The 14,114-nt window shown below is 36.4% G+C and overlaps 1 protein-coding gene across 8 annotated transcripts in view; it reads right to left on the bottom strand.

The window, feature by feature from the left end:
• Window positions 1-14,114, bottom strand: part of PPHLN1 (periphilin 1) — a 113,797-nt gene that overhangs the window by 67,960 nt on the left and 31,723 nt on the right. For all 8 annotated transcript variants that reach the window (XM_059682588.1, XM_059682589.1, XM_059682590.1 and 5 more), the window contains one exon: window positions 5,381-5,592. In XM_059682588.1, coding sequence (XP_059538571.1) covers window positions 5,381-5,592 — 212 coding nt within the window. The remainder of the gene's footprint in view (window positions 1-5,380; window positions 5,593-14,114) is intronic.

Below are 14,114 nucleotides of genomic sequence, written 5' to 3'. Positions count from 1 at the left end.
AAAATATCTTCTATTTGTAATAATGGCTGCTGATATCAAGAAATAAGGGAAGCCTGGCCGGTATGGCTCAGTGGTTGAGTGTCAGCCTATGAACCAGAAGGTCAAAGTTCAATTCCCAGGCAGGGCACATGCCTGGGTTTCCAGCTTGATCCCCAGTAGGGGGCATGCAGGAGGCAGCCAATTAATGATTCTTTCTCATCATTGATGTTTCTATCTCTCTCTCCCTCTCCCTTCCTCTCTGAAATCAATAAAAATATATTTAGAAATAAAAACAAGGGGAGCCCCGGCTGGATGGCTCAGTTGATTAGAGCGTCATCCCATACAACAAAAGGTTGTGGGTTCGATTCCTGGTTGGGGCATGCAAGGAAGGCAACAAATCAATGTTTCTCTCTCACATTGATGTTTTTCTCTCGCTCTCTAAAGGAATCCATAAGCATATCATCGGGTGAGGATTAAAAAAGAAAGTAAGGGGAGGGTGGGAGGGTGGGCCCAAAGTCAGAATTAAAGAAAAACAGACACATGTTCAACCGAAGAACTTATATGCATATATGCATAACCCATGGACACAGACAATAGTATGGTAAAGGCCAGGGGCAGGGGCGGGCTAAGGGGTCAATGGGGAGAAAAGGGGGACATATGTAATACTTTCAGCAATAAAGATTTAAAAAGAAAGAAACACAAACAGACACAGATCAACAAAAACAATTAACTTCCAAATCTTCCAGAATAATGATATTTTAAAAATTCAACCAAAATGTCACACTGCCTAATTCATGTATGAGCATCACTGGTAAAGTTGACATTATAATCTATAGCAACTGTTTAGAATTAATTAACAAAGAGGCAGTTTATAATCACCGACATAATCATCCCAGGAGCCACAAAGCCCCTAGTGTTTAAAAAAAAAAAAAAAAAAAAAGGCAAGGCAATTTCTATGCCATTATTTTGACAGAGGAAATGCTTTGTAACTTGAATTTCGACAAAGTACCAAGTCTTCCATTAAATCCACAAGTGGAAAAAAGACAAGATTGGGGATCACAACTGGTTGAATAACAGCAAATGATGCAGATAAATGGCTGAAGTCCACAGAGAGAGGTCTCTAAAGTTTCAATATTAGGCCTTACGCTACTCAACAAAATTATTAATGGTTAATATAAAGCACATAATGCATACTTCATTCGCAGATAAAACAAAGTTATTTATCTGCTGCTAATATATAGGATCACTAAATAGATTTTTAAGCCTCTATGGAAGAGAATCATAAGCCAAAGTTAATTAGATGAAATTTAGCATAACTAGATTTTTTTAAATGCATTAACTACACATAAACAATTGCACCAGAAAAAGTACAGCTGAAGAGCATTTTGTTTAAGAATAAAATATAGAAAAATAGTTTAGGTTTCAATTGTCTGCAGTCTCAGTAAGGGTCAGTAATGCAATGTGGTTGACAAAATAAAAGTTCACTTCTGGAATCACAACTTGAAAGGAACAGAAAAATATTTAGCAAAGCAAAAGGTCCAAAAATCTGCCAAATAAAAGGAACAGTTGAAAGAACTAAATATATTTATACCTGAAAAACAAAAATTGAGAAGATTATGATGGGACTCTTCAAATACATAAATGGTTATAATATAAAAAAATATATTATCTTTATGGGTTTAAGATAAATAGCATTATGTACATGTTACAGGAAAATATTTTAATTGTTTTATTAAAGTGAGCTATACAAAGATGGAAAGGCTAGATTGTGATACATTAAACATCACAGGATGTACTTTAACAAAGAATGGATATTAGTGGTCTCTGGTGCATTACTAATGCCACAATCCTAAACAAAAGATAATAATAGTTGAGCTAGGAAAACAATAGGATTCATTTGAAAAGGGGGAGTCAAATAGGAAAGTAAATATCCAAGAGAGCTGACAAATGGGGAGACGTTTGGTTAATTAGAATAAAAATAAAGTTCAAGTAAAAATATTCAAGCCCCACCAGTGTGGCTCAGTGGTTGAGCGTCAATCTAGGAACCAAGAGGTCATGGTTCGATTCCGGTGGTCAGGGCACATGTCCAGGTTGCAGGCTCGATCCCCAGTAAGGGGAGCTGCGGGAGCATGATGTTTCTCTCTCATTGATGTTTCTATCTCTCCATCCCACCTCTCCCTTCTCCTCTCTTGCTCTAAAAAGTTAATAAAAACATATTTTAAAAAAATATTCAAGGTATACATGACAAAACAATTTTAACTAGAACAGTCTCATAAGCAAAGGAAAAGGAAATGAGGTTAACTAGGACAACCCACACTGGTGGATGTAAATACGGATAACAAAAAAGAACAAAAAATAACATGGTAGTCACAGCTTTGACCACATTAGTCCAATTAAGTTATAGGCAAAAGTCTTATACATGAAGCACATGATAAAAACACTGATTTAGGAGAATAATCAGTCTAAAGCAGAACAAAGTTCCATAGGTTTAACCCAAAAAGCCAAGTAAGAGAAATATAATCAAATGCATGTGTGTATGTGTGTGTTCATGTGCACATGTATAACTAGCTGAGATGAAAAAGGAGTGAAAATCATTCTGTGGCTTATAATTAAGCACATAACAGACATTAAATGCACAGAAGAATTATGAATAATTAGTCCTTAAATGGTTACATGTGCCAGGTAGGTACTAGAATTATAGCAGGCGGTCTACTTCACAAGTTATACAAATTTCTAACCGCAGTGCTGTACACCTGAAAATAATATAATGTTGAATGTCAACTGTAATTGAAAAACAATTTTTGATTTAAAAAATGGTTACCATGGCCAAACTAATAGTAATTACTAAAATAAGTAAAATTACTCTAAAAGTATGAATAAAAAGTAAAAGTTAGAGAATTAGCAAAATGGTAAAATTAACAAAATTATTTTTACTTGTTATTTATACAAACATTTTATATCTATGGCAAGCCCTAACTGGTTTAGCTCAGTGGATAGAGCAGCAGCCTGTTGACTGAAGGGTCCCAGGTTTGACTTCAGTCAAGGGCACATGCCCGGGTTGTGGGCAAGATCTCCAGTAGGGAGTGTGCAGGACACAGCCGATTAAGGATTGTCATCATTGATGTTTCTCTCTCTCTCTCTCTCCCTCTCCCTTCCTCTCTGAAATCAATAAAAATATATGAAAAGAAAATCGAATTTAAGGTAATTTAAAAATAAAAATAAAATCTATGGCAAAATTTTCATTTACATTAGTAAACTAAACTAATCCAATACTGCTAATTAGCCCAGTTTAAATGACTGATCATTGAAGGACCCTGTTTATCAGTCCTTTTTTTTGAAGAAAAGCAAGGTAAGGTGCTATCAATATTTGTTACAATTAGACTTAAAGCAAAAGTTGGTATCATAAATATGTAAAATAATAATTACTTTTCCCATTTACTGATCAAAGCAAGACTTTTGCAAGATGATCTTATGCACCTATTCTGAAAACCATTTACATGAAAGGAGTATAGAAAAACATTTAATGTTCAGCCCAGCCATGGCCAGCATGCTCATTGGTTAGATCATCTGATCCCACATGGAAGGGTGGTGGGTTTGATTTCAAGTCAAGGGCATGTACCTGGGTTGCAGGTTTGATCCCCAGCCCCAGTCGGGGCACGTGCAGGAGGCAGCCAATTGATGTGTCTCTCTCACATTGCTGTTTCTTTCTCTTTCTCTCTCTCCCTTCCACTCTCTCTAAAAATCAATGGGAAAAACATCCTTGGGTGAGGATTAACACACAAAAAAAGATCAGCCCAAATAGTTAAGGAATCAACCAAAGTACTTTGTAAAGAGAGTTTCCCCAGAACAAACTTTTTTTCTTGATTACAGTTTACTTTCAAAGCTAAATGACTTAACAAAATAAGCATAATGGTATTAACAAAGTCATATGCTCTATTTCACTTAATCCACCGCATACTTTAGTCTCCCACCATTCTTTGTTATCCTCTCATCACTCCAGATATTAAAGGCATTAGATCTTGAAGGATGAGAGAAGTATATTGGAAACCCTATGACAAGAGCATGATGGTGGCTCCTCCACATTTCATCTCAACATATTAGAGCTCTGGCCACTAACTAACCAAGCCAAGAGCAGATAGAGATGCCTCCCTAGAGATCTGTTTTAGAGGTGAAATAAAAAAGATAAGGCTAATTCACCAATAACTATCATAAATAACAGCTTTCTTATAAGCTGTCAAGTAAGAATTTCAAGCCTCCATTTTACTCATGTTTTGTTTGAAAAGCTTCATAATCAGTTTCCCAAGATACTTTCCTCCTCTTAATCAAATCATTAATAGATTTGGATTTAAGTCATACACACACAAAAAAAAACTATGTTCCTAGAAGGTATTTGGCTAATTTTGGATATTTCTGGCTGTGCATATGAGCACACATTACAACTTTGAGATAGTTTTTCTCCTTGAGGGAAAGAAGGGTGGTGGGAGAGAGGAAGGAAATATCAGACTGTTAACACTGAACTCCAGAATAAAACTTTCAGTTACCTGGAACTATTCTAAAAACATTTTAAGCATTCAGACATATGTAAGTGCATGACCATTCATACACATGTAGTAAAAAAAATTTATCTAGTTCTGAAAATAGTAAACAATTGATAAATGTTTCTTAAATACAGGAATCAAGCAACAGCTCCAATGGAGACATTCTGATAACCTGAAGTCAACTTACATCAATCTTAACACCCAGGAGGCACAGACTGTTAAACTGAAAATGTTATTATTTGAAAAAAAACAAATAGAAAAGGAGTTAAAAAGGAAAAATATCCTAGACTTTTCTGATTTCTCAACTTAAAATTCCTTATACCTAGTAGGTACTTCTACACTTACAGAAATCTGAAATGAAAGATAAGCCCAAATGTCATGTTCTCCCATCCCCAGAGCGAGAATCTCTCTTATCTTGACCTGCCCATGTTATGTTAGCTCATTTATGGCATATTGATTCTTGTACCAGTTATATTTCACATATGCTATATTTACAAATTGATAAAGTTGTTATCAGTTGGGGGAAAATACATATACATATTCTAGTTCCGTGGTGACAGAGACGTCTTTCTATCTAACATAGTGCCTTGAATATAGAAGGCAAGAGTAAATTTTTGTGAATGAGCAGGTAGTAGAGTCTAGAAATATAATACAGGAAGATTTCATTTATTTATTCCCACACACACTGAGCAACTCAGTCAGGATGACATTATTGCACAGAATGCCATTCTTGTCCATATAAGTTTGAAATTTTAAAAAAGAAAATGTTAAAAAATATACCTTTTACAGCACCTAAAAGGCAATCTGTCTTAGTACTTTCTCATCAGTGTGAAAGAAAAAGGAAAAGTTTTTAAAATACATACTTCTATGTTGAGACTGATGGAAAGAGTAAGTTTTGCTTCTTTCTGGAGAGTAGCTTCTACTACTGACACTGGAGCCAGATCTGCTGTGTGGAGAATCCTTTCTGCCAACAGGTGATTCTCTTAAAAACGGATTTTCTCTTTTATGAGGAGACCGGTCTCTCACATAATGGGAAGCATGGAAGCTTTTTCTTCTAAAGCCATCTCTCATGTCCCTTTGAAAAGAAACGAGGTTAATTATATCCTTTACCCCACATATTCACAAATGGCAAAAGCTCTGAATACCAGCTACTCTTCAAGTTGTAATCTTGGTTCCCTTTTCTACCACCACCTAACTTCTGAAGTCAGCCCACAAAATGAAACTATCAGTGAAATATGTTTTAGAATGCATCGTTTTTTCACAGTTTGGGATAGAACCAGGTGGTAAGTGTAAAAGTTAATTTATTCTAAAGCAAGCACAGTAATTTTAAAATGTGAAACCAATACAGTCATATAGCTTCTACTTCTTTTTGCCATTAGCAATATACCACCCAGCTGTCATATTCTCAGACACCTAAAGGATGCCAAAGACTTCCCAAGTGAGGTACTCCATGGCCTATTATCGCCTTTTAAGTACAGTATATACTGATTTTCAAATGTTGAGATTTTGCCCCCACATGACAATCTGGCTATACCTACAGGCATGTCTGTTATCACAATTAGAGAAGAATGGGTACCACTGGTGGGTAGAGGGCAGGGATACTGCTAAACCCTACAATGCCCAGGACAGCTCCCATATACACAACAATAAACTACCAGACCAAAAATGTTAATAATGACAAGGCTGAGAAACCCTGATATATACTTATTAAATCACTGTTTTCTGAATTCGTATTCTTATCTCTAAAAACCAACTTTTTATAATCACTTTTATTTTTACAAATTAAACTTCTTTAATAAGTAATATCCTTAATTCAAAGTAGGAAGCAAGCCTAACTTAGCAAAATTTTATAAAATCAAAACTATCTTTAAAACACAAAGCAGCTTAACCAGCATGGCTCAGTGGTTGAGCGTCAATCTATAAACAAGGAGGTCACGTTTCGATTCCAGGTCAGGGCACAGGTTGCGGGCCCCATCCCCAATGTGGGGCATGCAAGAGGCAGCCAATCAATGATTCTCTCTCATCATTGATGTTTCTGTCTCTCTCTCTTCCTCTCCCTTCCTCTCTGAAATCAATAAATATATATTTTAAAAAAATTAAAGACCTTTAAATTTCAAAAGAATGCTAAAAGACAAAGCAATGGCATAAAATTTCCAATGCTAAAAATAATTTCAGCATATTGACTGGCACTCCCCAATATGTAAGTAGGTTGTTGTCATTATCTGATTAGTATCCAAAATATATTGCCTTTATAGTTACACTTAAGTTTCTCTAAGCAAAAACAAAACAAAACAGAAAACAGTAAAAACTCATGATTAATGAACTTGAACAAAATACTAAAATAAAGAAATTCTAATATATTCAAGTTTAATCACTAAAACTACAGAAGTCACATCAACATCAGTGAAAGCCAGAGTGGCTGTACAGGTATTACACAGGTTTTAGGAACTGTACCAGGTGCTAGGGACCTAATGGTGAACCAAACGCATGCAATCTCTCCCACAACAGGACTCCCGGGTTAGTCAGAAAGGCTAATATTAAAAAAATAAAAATAAAACATGGAAATACAATCAAGAGTGCATGCAGGGAAACTAACTGGTAACCTACTCAGTCCAGGCTAGAGATAGTAACAGCTTAGACACGGCAGAGCAAAAAAGGAGTCACAAATTTAACATGTACAAGAACACACCTTGGTGGACTCAATGGCACATGGTAAATGTAGTAAGTGTGTCAGGAAATATTAAGCTGATTCCCAGAATTCTGGCACTGATGGATTATTGAAATGAGAAAAGAAAACTATGAGAAGTAGAGATGGCATCTTAGATTCGAACATGTTAAATTTGAAACCTCACGTAAACCTCTTGGTAGGCAACTAGAGATACTGATGCAAAGACCCAAAGAGATTTTGCTTATAACAACAAATGTCAGTAGATAGGCAGTATTTAAGCCTTGAATATGGATGAAAACAAAGGATAAAAAGAGTAGAGGGCCCAGAATATGGAGCTAGAAAACTACCACACTGAGAGAGAAATGGGCAGTCTGGAAATGAAAGATGGTCACAGAAACATGAAGGAAAGTGGTAAGTTATCAAGAGAGCCAAGGGAAGAGTGTTCCAAGGGGAGAATAAAGATCTCATACACTGAAATAAAATGAGCTCTTACTGTTAACTTACTTTGGGGATGGAGAAGAGGAGGCCAATATTGAGAGAAAAGATTGCCTACTTTCTCTGGGTAGAAATAAAAGAAACGCTGAGCTACAGTTTCCTGGTCCTGACGCCAGATGGCAGTAAAATCACAACAGAATAAACAGTTCAGAACTATCCCAGTGGCCAGCGTGGCTGGATACACTTGGGGAAAATACATGTCAGATTTTAACATCTCAGAGCAAAGTAATGTCTCCTCCCCTTCACATCAACCTCTCCTATTGCCGATAGCATTAAACAAAAACATCACAATTGGACCCATCTGGTTTGGCTTAGTGGACAGAGCGTTGGCTCGAGGACTGAAGGGTCCCAGGTTCAATTCCGGTAAAGTACCTCGGTTGTAGGCTCAGGGAGCATGCTGGAGGCAACCAACATTGATGTTTCTCTCTCTCTCTCTCCGTCTCTCCTCATCCCTTCTACTCGCTATAAAATCAAAGGAAAAATATTCTTGGGTGAGGATTAAAAGAAAACAACAACAAAAAAAGCACACAAAAAAACCCCATCACAATTGGTATCCTCTACTGTAAGTATCCTCTTTGATAAAGTGATAATATTAGCCATCATTTATTCATGTGTGTGTATGAAAGAACTATGAAGAACTACCCTGACTCTGAAGAAGCTTAGTATCAGATTGGGAGAATGGGACATAAATGTTCCAGAGGGCTAGTACTGTAATTCAGAAGAGAAATTTATATAAGATGGAAAACTAACCTGTAAGTTTTTAAAGATGAAATTTAGATCAACATTGTTTCGAACCTCAAATATACTAACCACATTTAAAAACTAAAGTATCATAGGTGAAATTTTAGTATTTTTTACTTAACCCAATTTATTAAAAATATTATCAACATGTAATCAATATTAAAATTTTGGTGAGATATTTAACATTCTCTTTTTCTCTTACTTTTTTAAATCTTTACCCAAGGATATGTTTTACTGATTTGAGAGAGAGAGGGAGAAGGAGAAAGGAAGAGAAACATTGATGTAAGAGAAACAGCAATAGGATACCTCTCATATGTGCCCCGACCTGGGACTAAACCCGCACGTGCCCTCACAGAGAATCCAGAATCGAATTCGTGACCTTTCGTATATGGGACAATGCTCCAACCAACTGAGCCACACTGTCCAGGCTACATTCTCTTTTTCATTGTAAATCTTGAAAATCTGTGTATTTTATACTTACAGAACATCTGTGTGAACTGCCATATTTCAAGTGCTCAATAGGCACATTCAGCTAGTGGTCCCCATTTTGAACAGCACAAATTTAGGTGGTAGAAAAAGTATTCCAAGCTTCAAGAAAAAGCAGAGCGGAATTAAAGAGTATTATGCAAACAAGAACAGAGTAGTCAGAACAGTGAAAAAAATTTAAAAGCAGTGACTAAAAAGCATAGGAAGGAAATTATTAAAAGGGAAAAGAAAGTAATATCAAATACTGCAGAAGCTGGAAGAGATCTCTGCATTTAAAACCTAGGAGTCATGTGACCAGTGAGTGGGCTGCCCAGTGAAGCTTTGGAAACCAAAGCACATTAGAAAAAAATTAAGGTATTTTTTTAAGGCATTACTTTTTTGTCAATAAAATTTGACAGAGGGAAGAAGGGAGAGAATTGGGACAGTATTTTGAGGGAAGGGGCTTATTTGATCACTTCTGGAAATTGAGGAAAAGGGTTAATTTCCTGTAGAAGGAGAAACTCATAATTTAAGACTCAAGAATGTTACTGATAAGGAAGAAGCCAAAAATCAACAGGAGAAAATAAGACAAAGAAACTAAGTAGAAGAGAATGGCACTGAAGGAAAGAAGAAAAGAAAAGAAAAGAGATAAAGAGGAAAATTCTTGTTTCCAAGAGAAAATATGAGAAATCTCATCTCAGAAGGGCTTTCTCTCAGTAAAGTAATTCTAGAAGTCATTAATAGGAAGTAAACAAAGTAAGAATGTGAAAGAAGCTTGAGGCCGAGTGGAAAGTTTTGATTACCCTTTGAGGGAAAGTGTTCCTCAAAATGCAGTCCCCAGGCTTGCATCAGCATTACCTGGGAAGGTGATAGAAATGCCCATTAACGGGCATCAAATCACACCTACTGAATCAGAATTTCTGTGAGACCAGGATTCTGGGCTTTAACAAGACCCTCCAGGTGATTCTCAGGCACACAAACCTGAGAAGGTTCTCCAAATAGAGAATCTCACTAACATGTAAGCACTGTATATGAGGATGATATCTATAAGTCAAAAGCAGAAACTCAGATCCCATGAAAGAGGCAGAACAATTCCCAGGGATGATTCTAGGATTTGACCATGCTAAAGATAAGAGCTGAAAAACGTAAGACCAATCCCGACCTAGTGTTAAAGGTTATCATCAAATCAGGATAGAGAGGAATGGAGGGAAAGACTGTGAGCCAGAAATTATAATCATCAAGGAAGAAGGAATGGGATCCTGGAAACTTATCAGCAAGTACAAGCAGGAGGACAGGGTTGTGTAAATGGGGACATGTGGCAATCAATGTCTGAAGATATGAGATTTTTGACTGTACAACTGGTGGGGTACAAAAGTGCAGCCAAGAAATACAAAAGTGATAACGATAGGAGTACAATTCAAACTGAACATAAACAGAATTACAGAAAAAATAGTTAACTATGAGAATGTTGACAATGTTTACCTTCAAGATACTGTACCCTGAGGCAACTACTGAAGGCAAACTTATTGACGTAAAAGACGAAAGTGAGCTCCAGCCAGTTTGGCTCAGTGGATAGAGCCTGAGAACTGAAGGGTCCGGGTTCAATTCCTGTTAAGGGCATGTACCTGTTACATGCTCAATCTCCAGGGCACCTGTGGGAGGCAACCAATCTATGTGTCTCTCTTACATCGATGTTTCTTTCTCTTTATCTCTCCCCCTCACTTCTACTTTCTCTAAAAATCAATGGAGCCCTAGCCATTTTGGCTCAGTGGATAGAGCATCGGCCTGCGGACTGAAGGGTCCCAGGTTCAATTCCAATCAAGGGCACATGCCCAGGTTGTAGGCTCAATCCCCAGTGAGGGGCATGCAGGAGGCAGCTGATCAATGATTCTCTCACATCACTGATGTTTCCATCTCTCTCTCTCCCTCTCCATCTCCCTTCCTCTCTGAAATCAATAAAAATATATTTTTAAAAATGGTATGTAGAAGAAGCAAATTACTATAAAATAAATATATTTTTAAAAATAATAAAAATCAATGGAAAATTGATTCCCTTTAAAAATAAAAGGGAAATTATAGGAAACGTCAGGTGAGGATTAACAAAAAAGACTGTGACCAAAAGAATGAAATGTGCCAGAGGAAGAGAAACTAACAAAATTCTTCACATTAAAGGAGCTCTCAGAGGTATTTCACAATGAAAAGACAAAGATAAATGTTGGAAATTGATCCAATCTTAGAATGCAGTATGACAATTCGCCAAGGCATAAAAAAGATGTTTGTTCTGTATCTTAAGTTATAAAATGAGATGGCACCACTCTAATAAGCTTTTTACAAAGAAATAAAACTCTAACTCTCATTGTTTCTAATGTGTTAAATTACAGTGCACTTAAATGAGTATTTAGGTTTACCTTTTTTTTCATTTCCCTGTACATTTCTAATTGACAGAGTTTGTTTTGACAAAAAATTGTAAAAGTCACAAATGTAATTTTTCCCATTGACTATTAATATTGCCTTGTGATTGCTTTGTGAGAATAATGATCACCTATGGGGAAGAAATGGAAAGTAATTGAGCAGGGGTATAAAGAAGCTTCTGGATACAAGTAATGTTCTATTTCTTAACCAAATTGTGGTTACACTTATGGTAATTCATTGAGCTGTATACCTTGATTTGTGTACTTTATGTATGTTTACTAAAAAGAAAGGTGCCAATAATTTTCTTCTAAAAACGTGATATAGAAAAAATATCATTCCTTATTTAACATGACCTGAAAGGATTTTTTAAAGAAAATGAACAGAACTTTTTATCTTTGAGAAAATAATTTTCATTAATATTTATTTTAAGGAAACACAAATTGTGAGACCAACTATTGTCAGAAAATCATTAGTACATTTTAATGATTTCTTTTGAACACACAAGTAGCATAGCATTACATGACAAGCCCAAAATAAGTCAGCCTTGTCAATTTCAGCTACCATCACCTGGTGTTAGGTCAGCTTCCCAGAGGATCACTAAGAAATCTGTACAACGTGATTAGGTTCCTCCAATTCAGGATAATCTGTCTGCAAAGGCAAATCTTTCAAGAAATCATCCCACTTCCTATATTTTTGCTATTTATTTTCCCATTATTCAGAAAAATGCTATCTTAACACAGCAACTCTTAACCTTCAACATCACTTCCAAGTATTATGATTCTTTTTACCCACTCTATAGGAAAAGTCAGTAAACAGATTAACAACCTTTTATAAATAAAACATTAAAAAATAACACGATAATAAAAAATATTGTTTTTCTCCCATAGTTTTTCTTAAATCTTTGGAGTCTGCTACTATATCAATGCAACTAAACACTATCAAATGACTAATGAACAAATACACACAAATTGGTTATTAGTAGAAAAATTTAAGTCTTCCATTGTCCTTCTGTGCACTAACTCATGGTTTTAATTCTATACTCCACATTTAACAGACATTTTCTATTAAATTTTTTATATTTTTAAAAAATATTTAGCCCTGGTTTGGCTCAGTGGACAGAGCGCTCTGTTGGCCTGTGGACTGAAGGGTCCTGGGTTCAATTCCCGGTCAGGGTACATGCCCAGTACAGGGCATGCAGGAAGCAGCCGATCAATGATTCTCTAGCATCACTGATATTTCTATCTCTCTCCCTCTCCCTTCCTCTCTGAAATCAGTCAATCAATCAATAAGTAAAAGATTATTACTAATTACTACATTTAAAATAAATAAATAAAATATTTATATTTCATAAAGTTCAAGCCAAAGATACCATTACCTCAAGGCTCACCTCAATTTCTGCTACTTCAACAAAACACCACTATTACATTCAAGAAATACTTCTAGCCTGGCCAGCGTGCTCAGTGGTTGAGCATGGACCTATGTATGAACCAGGAGATCACGGCTCAATTACTGGTCAGGGCACACATCCAAGTTGTGGACTGGATCCACGGTAGGGGCATGCAGGAGGCAGTCAATCAATGATACTCTCTTATCATTGATGTTTCTCTCTCCCTCTCCCTCTCCCTTTCTCTCTGAAATCAATAAAAATATATTTTAAAAACAAGAAAAAAGAAATACCTCTACATCCAAAAATTAAGAACTAAGTTGACAGCTAAAAAAAAAATGTAGCCGAAACCGGTTTGGCTCAGTGGATGGAGCGTCGGCCTGGGGACTGAGGGGTCCCAGGTTCGGTTCCGGTCAAGGGCATGTACCTGGGTTGCGGGCACATCCCCAGTGGGAGATGTGCAGGAGGCGGCTGATCGATGTTTCTCTCCCATCGATGTTTCTAACTCTCTATCTCTCTCCCTTCCTCTCTGTAAAAAATCAATAAAATATATTTTTAAAAAAACGTAGAAAAACCAAATTTTTTTTAGCAAACTGCTCAGAGTCATCAGAGCTAAGAATTCAGTAAAGAACTATGGAATCAATAAGAAGAGTAGAAAGCCCAGAGAGCTGGGCTTATCTTTTAAGGGGCTGCTTTTCCCTATATGTATCTGCCAATTTCAGAAGCAGCAGCTGAGAGGATGAAAAGTTGAGAAATAATTTTGATAGCTTCAAAGGATCATAATATAAAAATAGAGTCCAGATCTTACCAGGGAAGGAGGGTTGAAACCCCAAAGGGCCACAAAAGTGCAGGGTAAACTGGAAATAGACTAGCCTGGCTTCATGACCTAAATTCCTTAAGGTAACCTTGGATTGCTAGTGACTCTAACCATCCATTTGAAATGCTCAGACGTTTCTGTTTTCCTGATCATTAAGATTCCTTAAATTTATTTCAGATGTAAAATCCCATTTTAACAAAAAACAACAACTAAAATCACAGAAGTAAAATAAATTTAAGCTAGACATTCTTAAATATAGATCTGTTTCCAGAAAAACTGTACAAACTAAAACAAAGCCACATAAACAACTGTCACTAAGTATTTAAAGTGCAAAACACGAAACCTCTATAGATTATTGGTTTCCCAAAAAAATTAAAAGGGAAATTATCAATTAATTGATACAAATATCACAACTTTATGCATACTATTTTTATTTTTAAAATGTGTTAGTCCTACCCTAGCTGGTTTTGCTCTGTGGATAGAGAATCAGCCTCTGGACTGAAGGGTCCCGGGTTCGATTCTGGACAATGGCATATGCCCGGATTGCGGGCTCGATCCCCAAATGGGGCGTGCAAGGGGCAGCCAATCAATGATTCTCTCTCATCATTGATGTTT

This window comes from Myotis daubentonii, chromosome 2, assembly GCF_963259705.1.
Source record: "Myotis daubentonii chromosome 2, mMyoDau2.1, whole genome shotgun sequence".
Lineage (NCBI taxonomy): Eukaryota > Metazoa > Chordata > Mammalia > Chiroptera > Vespertilionidae > Myotis > Myotis daubentonii.
This window is presented reverse-complemented; position numbering and strand designations above follow the sequence as displayed.